The following is a 13,329-nucleotide window of genomic DNA, read 5'->3' on the forward strand; positions in this document are numbered from 1 at the left end:
TGCGATAGTTATAAATAATCACCAAAATGGTAGGATGTTTATCAAAGGAAATATAATTCGTCAAAAATTAGGTAAAAATAAATAATCCTTTTGTTGAAACTCAGGTATAAAATTTTTGATATTTTCAACATATAATCCAAAAATCGTATTTTGGGATAGTTTTTAATTTTTTTCACCCCTTTCCCGGTGGTTGAGAACTTGTTTACTTTGCCCACAGTTTTGTACGCATTTTTCTGATAATTTCCATATTTTTTCAGCCGTATAGCTCAAAAACCCGATTTCAGGGCTATTTTGACTGGACTATTATTATTTATAACATATCTCGTCCTTATTTTTTGGATCACAAACTTATCTTTCTAAATACTCTTGTCTAAATAAAGATCTGAACAACGAAAAATAAAAAAAATGCATTGAATCGTATCGCTCTTTCAGCTTATCGAACTGTGTACACTACGAGTCTCAAATTTCAGCTCCGTGGTAAGCTCCACCGATTCACGCTGGGCGTTCAACATCCTAAAAATGTTTTTATTTTATTGAAAAATTAGTATAAGTTTCTTAAATACGCAAATATCACAATTTATAATATAATTTTTATATATGCATTGGTCAGTACCACTCTTTGGATATTTTTCATAAAAACATATGAAAATCGAATTTAATAGACTTATTCTGTCTGTATACATCAAATATATTTTATAAAGAAGCAAAATAAGAATATAACAGTAATTTACATGCTTTTGAATGGAATTTGTCAGCTGCTCCTCATATATTCCACAGTATTCTCTAATTCTTTTTCTCTGATGTATCTGGTAGTCCCTTTTTTTTCTTTTAAATATTTCAGACAATACAATTATTATATATTCTATGTTCTTCATAATTATTTATTATAATATTTGCAAAATAAAGAATTCAATACTAATTTTTCAATAAAATAGAAACATTTTTAAATAGAAAAAATATGACACGTTTTAAAAAAAACTATAGGCATGAATATTATCGCATCGATAATAAAGATAATAAATGTAGATCGAATTTCAACAAACCTTTCTTGTTTTTTAAAATTCTTTTCTCATGAAAAGGAACCGACCTTGGGGTATAGGTAGCTGACAAAAACTAATATTTTCAAAATTCTATCTACCAAGATGGAATGCTGAATGCGATAGCCATAGATAGAAACAAAAATTCTAGAATATTTATCGACAGAAAGATACGCCGTCCTAATACAAGTAAATATAATATACATTTTTTTGAAACTCAAGTAGATGAATTTTTTCTGTCTTACACTTTTCACACTTTCTGTTAATGTGAGATATCTTTATTATGGGTTAACACACACAAGTATTTCTTTTTGTGTTGCAACTAATACCTGAAGATGCTGTAAAAGAAGGGAACAATTGTGGTCATTTTTTTTTTTGTTTCATCGGGTTTTTAATTACAACGATTTTAAAATCTATTTCTATTTTCGTTGTTTTATTTCAAAATATTAAAAATTTTTTTTTAAATTTATTTTTTATATTTTTTTTCCATATTTGTAAAATAAGTTATATTATTATATTCTTATTGGAAATATAAAGTAAATAAGGTTTATTTGTTTTTGTCACGTGTCTAGTTTCTTCTATTTACAAACTTTTCTATTTTATTAAAAATTATTATAAATTCTCTAAATACACAAAATTATAATTAAAAAACATGTCTTTGGATATTTATAAGAAAAATATTCTATAATGTTGTTTAATTTTTTTTCTCTGATATATCTGATAATCATTTCATTTTTTTGTAAAATATTGCAGACAATACAATATTATATTCTATATGTTTCATAATTGTTAATTATAATATTTGCGAAATAAATAATAATTTAATATTAATTTTTCAATAAAATAGAAACATTTTTAAATAGAAAAGAAATGACACGTTTGGTAAAATAAAAACAGACCACGCACCTTCTTTCTTTATTTTGACCGTCGGTTCGTTTGGACCTTATACATTTGTCGCATACCTACGTGCTTATCTCTGTTTATTCCTTCTACCCTTCTATCGCTCCTACCTACAAACATTTCAAGTATCGAAAGAATACGTGTCCACACTTTGTAGTATGCAGTCGCACACAAACGCACACATATACAACCAGGAGCGATAACTACGAAGCATAGCATAAAGAGGAGACCGAGAATAGGAAAAACTGTATAGCCATATTCCGTCTCTCTCTCTCAGGTTCAATCCTATATGTTTGTCTCTTTCTCTCGTTATTTAGTATAGCAGCCGTTTCATAGCTTCGTTACATAGCTGCGTTTCTTTACTTTTCAGATCACTCCCTATTCTTAAGAAGTTTTCACTTCAAAAATTTTTTCTCGTAATTCTAGAGTGTATTTATCATACCCAACAACTTTTATATGTATATGCATCCTACTAAGCCTAAAAAAAAATCGTAAAAATAGCCTTTTTTTCTAGCGTATAAACCAGAATGAACCCTTAATCCAAGCGAAACAATAACTGGAACCCTCTACCGAACACAATTCATGAGATTTAGCCGAGCTCTGACGAAAAAACACAATCAATACTACTCCAGACACGACAAAATTATTCTTCTACATGATAACGCTCGTCCACATGTAGCGGTTCCGGTGGAAAACTACTTGAAAACAATTGATTAGGAAGTACTACCCCACCCGCCGTATTCACCAGACATTGTGCCGTCCGACTATTATCTGTTCCAGTCAATGGCACATTCTCTGTTGAAGCAGCGGTTCACATCAAATGAAGATACCAAAAATTGGGTTGATTCGTGGATAGCATCAAAAGATAATGAGTTCTTCAGACATAGAATCCGAACGCTACCTGAAAGATGGGAGAGAGTAGTGGCTAGTGATGGACAATACTTCGTTTCAATTTAAACTACCGTTCTTTCACAATAAATATATATATATATATATATTTTTTTTTAAACGACGAAAACTCATTTGTAATTTTAATATAAAAATCGTAGAATGTACAATCATGGTAGCATTACAAAGATAAAGACATTATATAACAGGAAAACTAGATTCCTTTTATTCCTAATTGTTATTCGTATGCATGTAGGAATTTTTCGTTTGAATCAGAGGTTCAAGGTTAACATACACCCACTTTAATCCTACTGATAAAATATATTTAAAATAAGTATTAGAAAAAGTACAATAGTAGTTACTTCACAATCTTAAAATAACAAATAAGATGAACAACTACACTCTTACGACTCCTAACATCTTGCGACCGATGAAGACTTCTACTACAACTGAGACTGTTACAACAACTGATCATTAACTACTTCTGACTATTACAAGTGACTACTATTAACTACTATTCACCTTAATACCGGTCCCTTTTTATTCATCCGCATCTTTTTCAAAATTACCAAACGTTCAGTTCGATTGAATGTTAAACCATCAATATCATTCGAGAACCTTCAAGCTCACACAGACTCACACACAAACTTTACACTTACAAAGAACAGACCATACACCGTCTTTCTTTATTTCGACTTTCTGTTCCTTTACCCTTTAATCTTTCGTCGCCTACCAGCTCATCTATGTTTATTCTTCTACACTAAAAAATCGATCTTTAAACATTAGTAATTAATAAGAAAAAAACAGTTATTTATTACGTATCGTATAATTACGATCTCATATTAGTTTTGTTCATCACTATTAAGTTTCTGATTATTTAATATAAGGAAAAGATTTACTATTTTTAAAGAGGATTATTTTAAAGGGTGGCTACTTACAAACTGAAACCGATTATTGCCTGTAATTGGACGTACATCGCATATTTTACATTACGTCTTTTTGTTTTTCAATCTATTAAAACTGTTACTATATATATGAGTGAAAAAGATATCTACCTAAAACATTGTATGTTTAGCTAATTCCAGAAAGGGAATTAAGCAATGAAGGCAACAAAACACTCGTGTAACATGTTTTGAGATGACACAGTATTAGCTTAAAAATAAAAACGATGGTTTGTAATATTTTGTTTGGGTAATTTTTCTTCGAAAGATAAATCCTGATCAAAACGGTTACCAAGTATTTATAACGAAATGCTACTCAGTATGATCGAAACAAATTCTACATTAACTTCTACAGAAGTGGACTTCAAAGTAGGAATTGGTTTCGAACCCAAACGCTCTGTCAAGATGCCACACATCTTCTTCAGAAAAAAAGCAAACAGAATTTTGTAATAAAGTTGTTAACAAATAAGGCAATCATAGTTAAATACAAATAAAAATCGTTTATGTTGCATATTTTAATCTTTATCAAGTGTATTACAATAGATTCCAACAAAGTAATAAAGTTTTTACTTGCGTTTTACATCCTTACAAAAATTATTATTATTAACCTTCATACTTAAGTTCTCCCAAAGGTCTAATAATCAATTCAGTAATGTGAACGCGTTGGGGAGTTCCAATTATATAAATAACAGCATCTGCAATATCACTAGATTCCAACATGGGAAGTTGGACACTTGTACTTTTTATGTCGATATTGGAGGCTGCAATAATTTCCGTATTTACAAATCCTGGACTGATACTCTGTTAAAAAAAAATTAGGAAATATAATTTCTTAAATTTTTTTCTTTAAAATTTCATTAGTTGCTTAATATTAAAAGAAAAAAATTTATTTCTTTACAGTATGAAGTTTTTTGGAAATAAATAAACAAAATCATACTATATCACATTTATGTAATAATAATATAAATTAATAAAATAAAGAAAAGAGTATTGGATTGATTGTTAAACGAACAGGAACTTTTAAATGTTGCTAAAATTATTGCGATCGTTTCTACAGCAAAAATCTACACTTTAAAAATGCTAACACTAATATATCCCATTTTATATTATTCTTATAATAAAAATTTATAATCAAAATTTTTATTTTTTAATTAATTCATTTAGAAATTAAATTAAATAAACTAAAGACTGGGTATATATTTACCGTCACTCGAATTTTACTTCCATGCAATTCCTTTGCAGTGGTCTCAGTAGCAGCACGTAAAGCAAATTTAGTAGCTGGATACAAATTAAAAGACATGCCTGAAAAAGAAACTACATCATGACCGGCGACACTGAAATAAGAAAATATAGTAGAGTGTTACAATCTGTTATATTATCAGTAAATAACCGATGATAATAATAACATCAAAAACAAAAATATAATTAATAAGATAGACAATCAAACCTGTTCATATTAATAATGCACGCTTCTACGTTAGCATCTAACATCATTCTAGCAGCACGTTTTGTACAATCGATTACTCCTAACACATTGATATCGAATAATTTTTTCCAATCGGATTTGGACGAATCTAAAGAAAACATTTTATTAATTTCAGGTAAATGTAATTTCTAACAAATATTAATTTCATACCCATAAATTTCTTATCTGTAGAGACACCAGCATTGTTCACCAAAATATGAACTACTCCAAAATTTTTCTTGACCCATTCGAATGCATGCTCGATACTTTCAGGATTGGAAACATCACACTCGCATGCATAAAACTTTCCTTTACCTTTCCCCTTAACATTCTGCATTTCGCTCTAATAAAAATGTTTTTTTCTTAATAATAATAATAACAGTTCACATAAAACGTTAAATATAACTATTACTTGAATATATGTATTTTATTAAATATAAAACAATACATCACTTATAATATTTTTAATACAAAATATTGTAAATGTTTTACAAGTTTATAAAAAGTAAAAAGAAAATAAAATTCAATCAATTACCTCCATCTTACTTTTCCTTCGTGCAAATCCGATGACAACGATGTCATGTTGTACAAGAGCTTTTGCTATTGCTAATCCAATTCCACTGGATGCACCAGTAACTATAGCTATTTTGCCAGACCAGCGTTCCAATGTTTGTGAATCTCAATTTTGTCAAATAGTGAGAAAAATATTAATACCGACAGAATAAAACGTGTTATCTCGTTGAAATTACGTCCTCGACTGAACGCTAGAATCAGTTTACGTATTTAGTAATCAAACGTGTAACCTTGAATTATCTCTGCTGTATATAAAAATCATAGAACGCACAATCATTGCAACATTGTACGCAGATAAAGACATTATATAATAGGAAAATTACATTCCAACCATTGATATTTTTTGCTATACTCTTCCGTATACATTACATGTATTTTTTTTATATGTAAATATCTCGTTAGTATGCCGGTTTTGTGGTTTTGTATGCTAAACAAGTTAGAACAATTTGATTATTTGCATATGTCTATTTTAGACATCGTCTTATTCTGTTGCTTGCAAACAACAATACGTTTCGTCAAAGTTCCTAGTCTATCGATGGCGAACCGATAACCAGCGGATCAGATGAATGACAAACTTTATTCTCAAACAGAATAATAATTCTCTTCTTTTTTTGCTTCTTAGGATAAGTATTTTGTAATAAATTTGTAATTAGGTAAGGCGAATTAGGTCAAATAATAATAAAAATCTTGTATGATACATATTTTAATCTTTATCAAGTGTCTTACAACAGATCCCAATAAAGTAATATAGTTTTTTCTCGCATGTTACATCATTACAAAAATTATTACTATTGACTTTAATACTTAAGTTCTCCCAAGGGTCTAATAATCAATTCAGTAATATGAACTCGTTGGGGAGTTCCAATTATATAAATAACGGCATCTGCAATATCACTAGATTCCAAAATGGGAAGTTGGACACCTACACTTTTTATGTCAATATTGGAGGCTTCACAAATTTCCGTATTTACAAATCCTGGACTGATACTCTGGTAAATACAAATTAGAAAAAAAATTTTTTAAAGTTTTTTTCTTTAAAATTTCATTAGTTGCTTAATATTTAAAGTAGGAAATTTATTTCTTTGCAGAATAAAGTTTCTTGGAAATTAATAAACAAAATCATACTATATCACATTTATGTAATAATAATATAAATTAATAAAATAAAGTAAAGAGTATTGGATTGATTGTTCAACGAACAGGAACTTTTAAATGTTGCTAAAATTATTGCGATCGTTTCTACAGCAAAAATCTACACTTTAAAAATGCTAACACTAATATATCCCATTTTATATTATTCTTATAATAAAAATTTATAATCAAAATTTTTATTTTTTAATTAATTCATTTAGAAATTAAATTAAATAAACTAAAGACTGGGTATATATTTACCGTCACTCGAATTTTACTTCCATGCAATTCCTTTGCAGTGGTCTCAGTAGCAGCACGTAAAGCAAATTTAGTAGCTGGATACAAATTAAAAGACATGCCTGAAAAAGAAACTACATCATGACCGGCGACACTGAAATAAGAAAATATAGTAGAGTGTTACAATCTGTTATATTATCAGTAAATAACCGATGATAATAATAACATCAAAAACAAAAATATAATTAATAAGATAGACAATCAAACCTGTTCATATTAATAATGCACGCTTCTACGTTAGCATCTAACATCATTCTAGCAGCACGTTTTGTACAATCGATTACTCCTAACACATTGATATCGAATAATTTTTTCCAATCGGATCTGGACGAATCTAAAAAAAACATTTTATTAATTTCAGTTAAATGTAATTTCTAACAAATATTAATTTCATACCCATAAATTTCTTATCTGTAGAGACACCAGCATTGTTCACCAAAATATGAACTACTCCAAAATTTTTCTTGACCCATTCGAATGCATGCTCGATACTTTCAGGATTGGAAACATCACACTCGCATGCATAAAACTTTCCTTTACCTTTCCCCTTAACATTCTGCATTTCGCTCTAATAAAAATGTTTTTTTCTTAATAATAATAATAACAGTTCACATAAAACGTTAAATATAATTCTTATCGAAAACTTTAGATATGGAGAAGTTTGTAATCTATTTAAAATTTTTGTGACCCCAAATTTTGATTACGCGACCTTAGATTAATTCGCGATCCACACTTTAAAGAGCCCTGTTATATATACAAAACTATTATATTATAAATCACTAATTAAATATCATTTATTTAATTAATTTAACTATTACTTGAATATATGTATTTTATTAAATATAAAACAATACATTTCTTTATAATATTTTTAATACAAAATATTTTAAGTGTTTTACAATTACAGTCACTTTAATAACACACTATCTATTTTTTATGATAAAGACAAGTTTATAAAAAGTAAAAAGGAAATAAAATTCAATCAATTACCTCCATCTTACTTTTCCTTCGTGCAAATCCAATGACAACGATGTCATGTTGTACAAGAGCTTTTGCTATTGCTAATCCAATTCCACTGGATGCACCAGTAACTATAGCTATTTTACCAGACCAGCGTTCCATGGTTTGTGAATCTCAATTTTGTCAAATAGTGAGAAAAATATTAATACCGACAGAATAAAACGTGTTATCTCGTTGAAATTACGTCCTCGACTGAACGCTAGAATCAGCTTACGTATTAAGTAATCAAACGTGTAACCTTGAATTATCTCTGCTGTATATAAAAATCATAGAACGCACAATCATTGCAACATTGTACGCAGATAAAGACATTATATAATAGGAAAATTACATTCCAACCATTGATACTTTTTGCGATACTCTTCCGTATTCATTACATGTATTTTTTTTATATGTAAATATCTCGTTAGTATGCCGGTTTTGTGGTCTTGTATGCCAAATAAGTTAGAACAATATGATTATTTGCGTATATCTATTTAAGATATCATTTCATTTTATTGGTTGCAAACAAAAATACATTTCGTCGAAGTTCCTAGTCTCCCGATGGCGAACCTAATCCCCGTCGGTCAGATGAATGACTATCACAATTTTTTAACAGGTTAAATACCACAAGTGTTACCAGTGAAGGCCCTTCCCAGAATAATAGAAATATATTCCACATAGTGGAGAAACGGACAACCCCGGGTGCGTGGCATTCAACCTGTTAAACTGACCAATGCATGTTCATTTTAATAAACTTAATCACCAACCAAAATAAAAATTATCTTCTTTGTTTTTGTATCTTAGCATTAGAATTTTGTAATAAAGTTGTTAATATGTAAGGCGAACAAAGTTGAATAAAAATAAAAATTGATTATGTTGCATATTTTAATCCTTATCAGGTGTCTTACATGAGATTCCAAGAAAAGTAATACACTTTTGACTCACATTTTAAATCCTTACAAAAATTATACCTTTGTTATCTTATGACTATTAGTACTCATAGCAAATATTAAACTTAATCCTGTTATTGATATTCATATTTAAGTTCTCCCAATGGTCTAATAATCAATTCAGCAATATGAACTCGTTGAGGAGTTCCAATTATATAAATGACACCATCTGCAATATCTTCAGGTTTCAAATAGGGCATTAGAGCCTCATCTGTATGGAACTCAACATTACTGGTTTTAAAGATATCCGTGTCAACAATTCCTGGACTGAGATTCTATTAAACAAAAATTAGAAATAATAATTTAGTTAATTTTTCTCTTTTAAACTTGTTGTGTTCCATAATAGTAAATGCTGAAAAAAATACATTTTTGAGCAACATGCGTACCACATGTAAATGTTGGTACATGTGGCGCACACACAAGTGACCAGCTGGTCAAGCGAGCCATTTATTATAATATTAAATATTAAATTTGGAGATATATTTACCGTAACTCTAATTTTAGTTCCATACAATTCCTTTACAGTGATTTCAGAAGCAGCACGAACAGCAAATTTAGTAGCTGGATACATATTAAACGTAACACCTGGGAAAGCAATTACAGCGTGACCTTCAATACTGCAATAAAAGATTTGATTAGAGTGTTAAAATCTATTATGTTTATCAGTAAAAAATCGATGATAACAATGACATTAAAAACAAGAAAAAAAATAATAAAATTAACTAACAAACCTGCAGATGTTAATAATGCAACCTTCTACGTCAGCATCTAACATTATTTTAGCAGCACGTTTCGTACAATCGATTAATCCTAACACATTGACATCAAATAATTGTTTCCAATCGGATCTGGATGAATCTAAAGGACACATTTTATTAATTTCATTGTGAAATATAATTCCTAAAAAATATTAAATTCATACCCATAAGTTTCTTTTTTGCTAAGACACCAGAATTGTTCACCAGAATATGAACTACTCCAAAATTTTTCTTAACCCATTCGAATGCATTCTCGACACTTTCAGGATTGGAGACGTCACACTCCCATGCATAAAACTTTCCTTTAGTTTTTCCTTTAACATTCTGCATTTCGCTCTAATAAAAATGATGTTATTTTAGTAATATTAATAACAGTTCAATAAATAAAACGTTAAATATAATTCTTATCGAAATTATTAGATATGGAAACTATTTTAAAAATAATTATTTATCCTGTGACTACGAATTTTGTAATTTGGCTAAAATTTATGTGACTCTGAAACTTAATTACGCGACCTTGTATTAAGTCGCGGACCATACTTTAAAAAACCGTGTTATATATAAAACTATTATATTATAAATCACTAATTAATTTAACTATTATTAAATTATATTTATGTATATTATGACTTATATATAATATAATAATATAATTTATTATATATTATATTAATTATATTATATATTATTATTTTAATACAATAATTATAATTATTATATTATAATATATAATAATATATAATATAATAACTTATGTATATAATATAATAATATATATTAATATAAATTATATAATTTATTATAACTCATTATTAAATAATGTAACTAATACTTTTGTATATATGTATTTTATTAAATATAAAACAGTATATTTCTTATAATATTATTAAAACAAAAAATTTTTAATGTCTCACAATTACAGTCACTTTAATAACACACTATCTATTTTTTATGATAAAGACAAGTTTATAAAAAGTAAAAAGAAAATAAAATTCAATCAATTACCTCCATCTTACTTTTCCTTCGTGCAAATCCAATGACAACGACGTCATGTTGTACAAGAGCTTTTGCTATTGCTAATCCAATTCCACAGGATGCACCAGTAACTATAGCTACTTTACCAGACCACCGTTCCATGGTTTGTAAATTTCAATTTTGTTAAGCAGTAAGAGAAAAATGAATGCAGAAGTTAAAGAACGTGTTTTCTCGTTGAAATTACGTCCTAAACTGGACGCTTAAAACTGTTTACTCGTTTAGCAATTAGTCGTGTAACCTTGAATTATCTTTGCTACATATAAAAATCGTTGATTGTACAATCATGGAAATATTGCACACAGATAAAGAAATGATATAACAGGAAAATTAGATTTCTTTTATTCCTAATTGTTATTCGTATGTATGTAGGAATTTTTGGTTTGAGTCAGAGGTGCAAGATTAACATACAGCCAGTTTAATCCTACTGATAAAATATATTTAAAATAGGTTTTAGAAAAAGTACAATAGTTACTTCACAATCTTAAAATAACAACTGAGATAAACAACTGCACTTTTACGACTGATAACGACTGATGACGACTTGCGACCGATGATGACTTCTACTACAACTGTGACTGTTACTACGACTGATCATTAACTACTTCTAACTGTTAAAACTGACTACTACTAAATAATCTTCGCCTCAATCCCCGTCCCTTTATATTCATCCGCATCTTGCTCTAATTTATCAAACGTCAGATTCAATGGAATATTAAATCATCAATATCGCTCGAGAACCTTTAAGCTCACACAAACTTATCACTTGCAAAGAACAGACCACACACCGTCTTTCTTCATGTCGACTATCGTTTTCTTTACTCTTTATTCTTTCGTCGTCTACTTTCTTATCTATGTTTATTCTTCTACACCCAAAAATCGATCTTTAAACATTATTAATTAATAAGAAACAAACAGTTTTTTATTACGTATCGTATAATTACGATCTCATATTAGATTTGTTTATCACTATTAGGTTTCTAATTATTTAATATAAGGAAAAGATTTACTGTTTTTAAAGAGGATTATTGTAAAGCGTTGCTACTTATAAACTGAAACCGGTTATCCACTGAAATTGGACGTACATCGCATATTTTACATTACGCCTTTTTGTCTTTCAATCTTTTAAAATTGTCACTATATATATGAGTGAAAAAGATATCTACCTAAAACATTGTATTTTTAGCTAATTTCAGAAAGGGAATTAAGCAATGAAGGCAACAAAAAACTCGTGTAACATGTTTTGAGATGACACAGTATTAGCTTAAAAATAAAAACGATAATTTGTGATATTTTGTTTGGGTAATTTTTCTTTGAAAGATGAATCCTGATCAAAAAGGTTACCAAATATTTATAAAGAAATGCTACTCAGTATGATCGAAACAAATTCTACATTAACTTCTACAAAAGTGGGCTTCAAAGTAGAAATTGGTTTCGTACCCTAACTCTCTGTTTGAATGAGATACAAATTTTTTCATTAGAAAAAAATCAACAGAATTTTGTAATAAATTTGTTAAAAAATAACGTGATCAAAGTTAAATACAAATAAAAATCGTTTATGTTGCATATTTTAGGGATAAAGTGAGGATAGGTAACCAAATGTCGGAAGATTTTAATATCCATAGCGGGTTAAAACAAGGGGACGCATTGTCATCCCTTTTGTTCAATTTAGTACTGGAATTCGCTGACAAAGATCTGCAGTAAAGTAAAGATGGTCTATAGTTGAACGGAACAACACAATTGTTGTCATACGCGGACGATATTGCTTTTTTAGGGGACAATGAAGAGTCATTAATTAATAACGCAAAAATATTAATAGATAATACTAAAGATGTGGGACTGCAAATAAGCGCGGAAAAAACAAAATATATGGTAACCGATAGAGTTCAGAATAGGCCTTGTACTGGAACTTTGGTCGTCCGGGACAAAACTTTTGAGCGGGTCAGCAACTTTAGGTATTTAGGATCCATCATAAACCAGACGAACGAAATTAACGAAGAATTTAAGAAAAGAATAAATCTAGGCAATTCATGTTTTTATTCGGTTAACAAATTACTCAGCTCGCGGTTGCTGTCTAGGCGATTAAAAAAATCAGGATATACAGGACCATCATCCTGCCGGTAGTCCTTTATGGTAGCGAATCGTGGTCGCTTACGTTACAGGACGAAAAGAAATTTAGGGTTTTCGAAAACAAAGTTCTTCGTAAAATCTTCGGTGCAAAACGCGATGAGGAAACGGGTGAATGGAGAAAACTCCATAACGTTGAAGTACATCTATTGTACAACAAACCGGACATTATCAACGTCGTAAAATCACGCCGATTAAGATGGGATCGTCACGTAGCGCGCATGGGGG

At 29.1% G+C, this 13,329-nt stretch overlaps 3 protein-coding genes across 3 annotated transcripts; all 3 read right to left on the bottom strand.

Annotated features, from left to right (window-relative positions):
- Positions 1–4,263: 4,263 nt before the first annotated feature.
- LOC149030728 (farnesol dehydrogenase-like) lies at positions 4,264–6,017 on the bottom strand. Its single transcript, XM_089177937.1, has 5 exons — positions 5,767–6,017; positions 5,403–5,574; positions 5,214–5,340; positions 4,971–5,100; positions 4,264–4,567 (listed from the first exon to the last, which is right to left on the bottom strand). The coding sequence occupies exons 1-5, from the start codon at positions 5,770–5,772 to the stop codon at positions 4,370–4,372; spliced, it is 633 nt and encodes a 210-aa protein (XP_089034063.1). The 5' UTR covers positions 5,773–6,017; the 3' UTR covers positions 4,264–4,369.
- Positions 6,018–6,491: 474 nt separating this feature from the next.
- On the bottom strand, positions 6,492–8,457 carry LOC149030729 (farnesol dehydrogenase-like). The gene is made up of 5 exons (XM_089177936.1): positions 8,223–8,457; positions 7,629–7,800; positions 7,440–7,566; positions 7,197–7,326; positions 6,492–6,793 (listed from the first exon to the last, which is right to left on the bottom strand). The coding sequence occupies exons 1-5, from the start codon at positions 8,352–8,354 to the stop codon at positions 6,602–6,604; spliced, it is 753 nt and encodes a 250-aa protein (XP_089034062.1). The 5' UTR covers positions 8,355–8,457; the 3' UTR covers positions 6,492–6,601.
- Positions 8,458–9,105: 648 nt separating this feature from the next.
- On the bottom strand, positions 9,106–11,522 carry LOC107068869 (farnesol dehydrogenase). The gene is made up of 5 exons (XM_015325689.2): positions 10,948–11,522; positions 10,107–10,278; positions 9,916–10,042; positions 9,672–9,801; positions 9,106–9,459 (listed from the first exon to the last, which is right to left on the bottom strand). The coding sequence occupies exons 1-5, from the start codon at positions 11,077–11,079 to the stop codon at positions 9,259–9,261; spliced, it is 762 nt and encodes a 253-aa protein (XP_015181175.2). The 5' UTR covers positions 11,080–11,522; the 3' UTR covers positions 9,106–9,258.
- Between the last annotated feature and the right edge of the window lie 1,807 nt (positions 11,523–13,329).

The sequence above is a fragment of the Polistes dominula genome, unplaced genomic scaffold (assembly GCF_049000335.1).
Source record: "Polistes dominula isolate Pdom_NZ unplaced genomic scaffold, Pdom_raw_medaka contig_77, whole genome shotgun sequence".
Taxonomy (NCBI): domain Eukaryota; kingdom Metazoa; phylum Arthropoda; class Insecta; order Hymenoptera; family Vespidae; genus Polistes; species Polistes dominula.

Bases quoted from the DNA above. Each gene is read 5' to 3' on its own strand.
- LOC107068869 (XM_015325689.2), bottom strand. From the start codon at position 11,079: ATGGAACGGTGGTCTGGTAAAGTAGCTATAGTTACTGGTGCATCCTGT. The intron at 9,802-9,915 runs GTTTGTTAGTTA...CTTTTATTGCAG, and splicing joins TGCATTATTAACATCTGCAG to TATTGAAGGTCACGCTGTAA. The intron at 9,460-9,671 runs GTAAATATATCT...TTTGTTTAATAG, and splicing joins GAACTAAAATTAGAGTTACG to AATCTCAGTCCAGGAATTGT.
- LOC149030728 (XM_089177937.1), bottom strand. The intron at 5,341-5,402 runs GTATGAAATTAA...TGTTTTCTTTAG, and splicing joins TACAGATAAGAAATTTATGG to ATTCGTCCAAATCCGATTGG. The intron at 5,101-5,213 runs GTTTGATTGTCT...TTCTTATTTCAG, and splicing joins TGCATTATTAATATGAACAG to TGTCGCCGGTCATGATGTAG.
- LOC149030729 (XM_089177936.1), bottom strand. From the start codon at position 8,354: ATGGAACGCTGGTCTGGTAAAATAGCTATAGTTACTGGTGCATCCAGT. The intron at 7,567-7,628 runs GTATGAAATTAA...TGTTTTTTTTAG, and splicing joins TACAGATAAGAAATTTATGG to ATTCGTCCAGATCCGATTGG. The intron at 7,327-7,439 runs GTTTGATTGTCT...TTCTTATTTCAG, and splicing joins TGCATTATTAATATGAACAG to TGTCGCCGGTCATGATGTAG.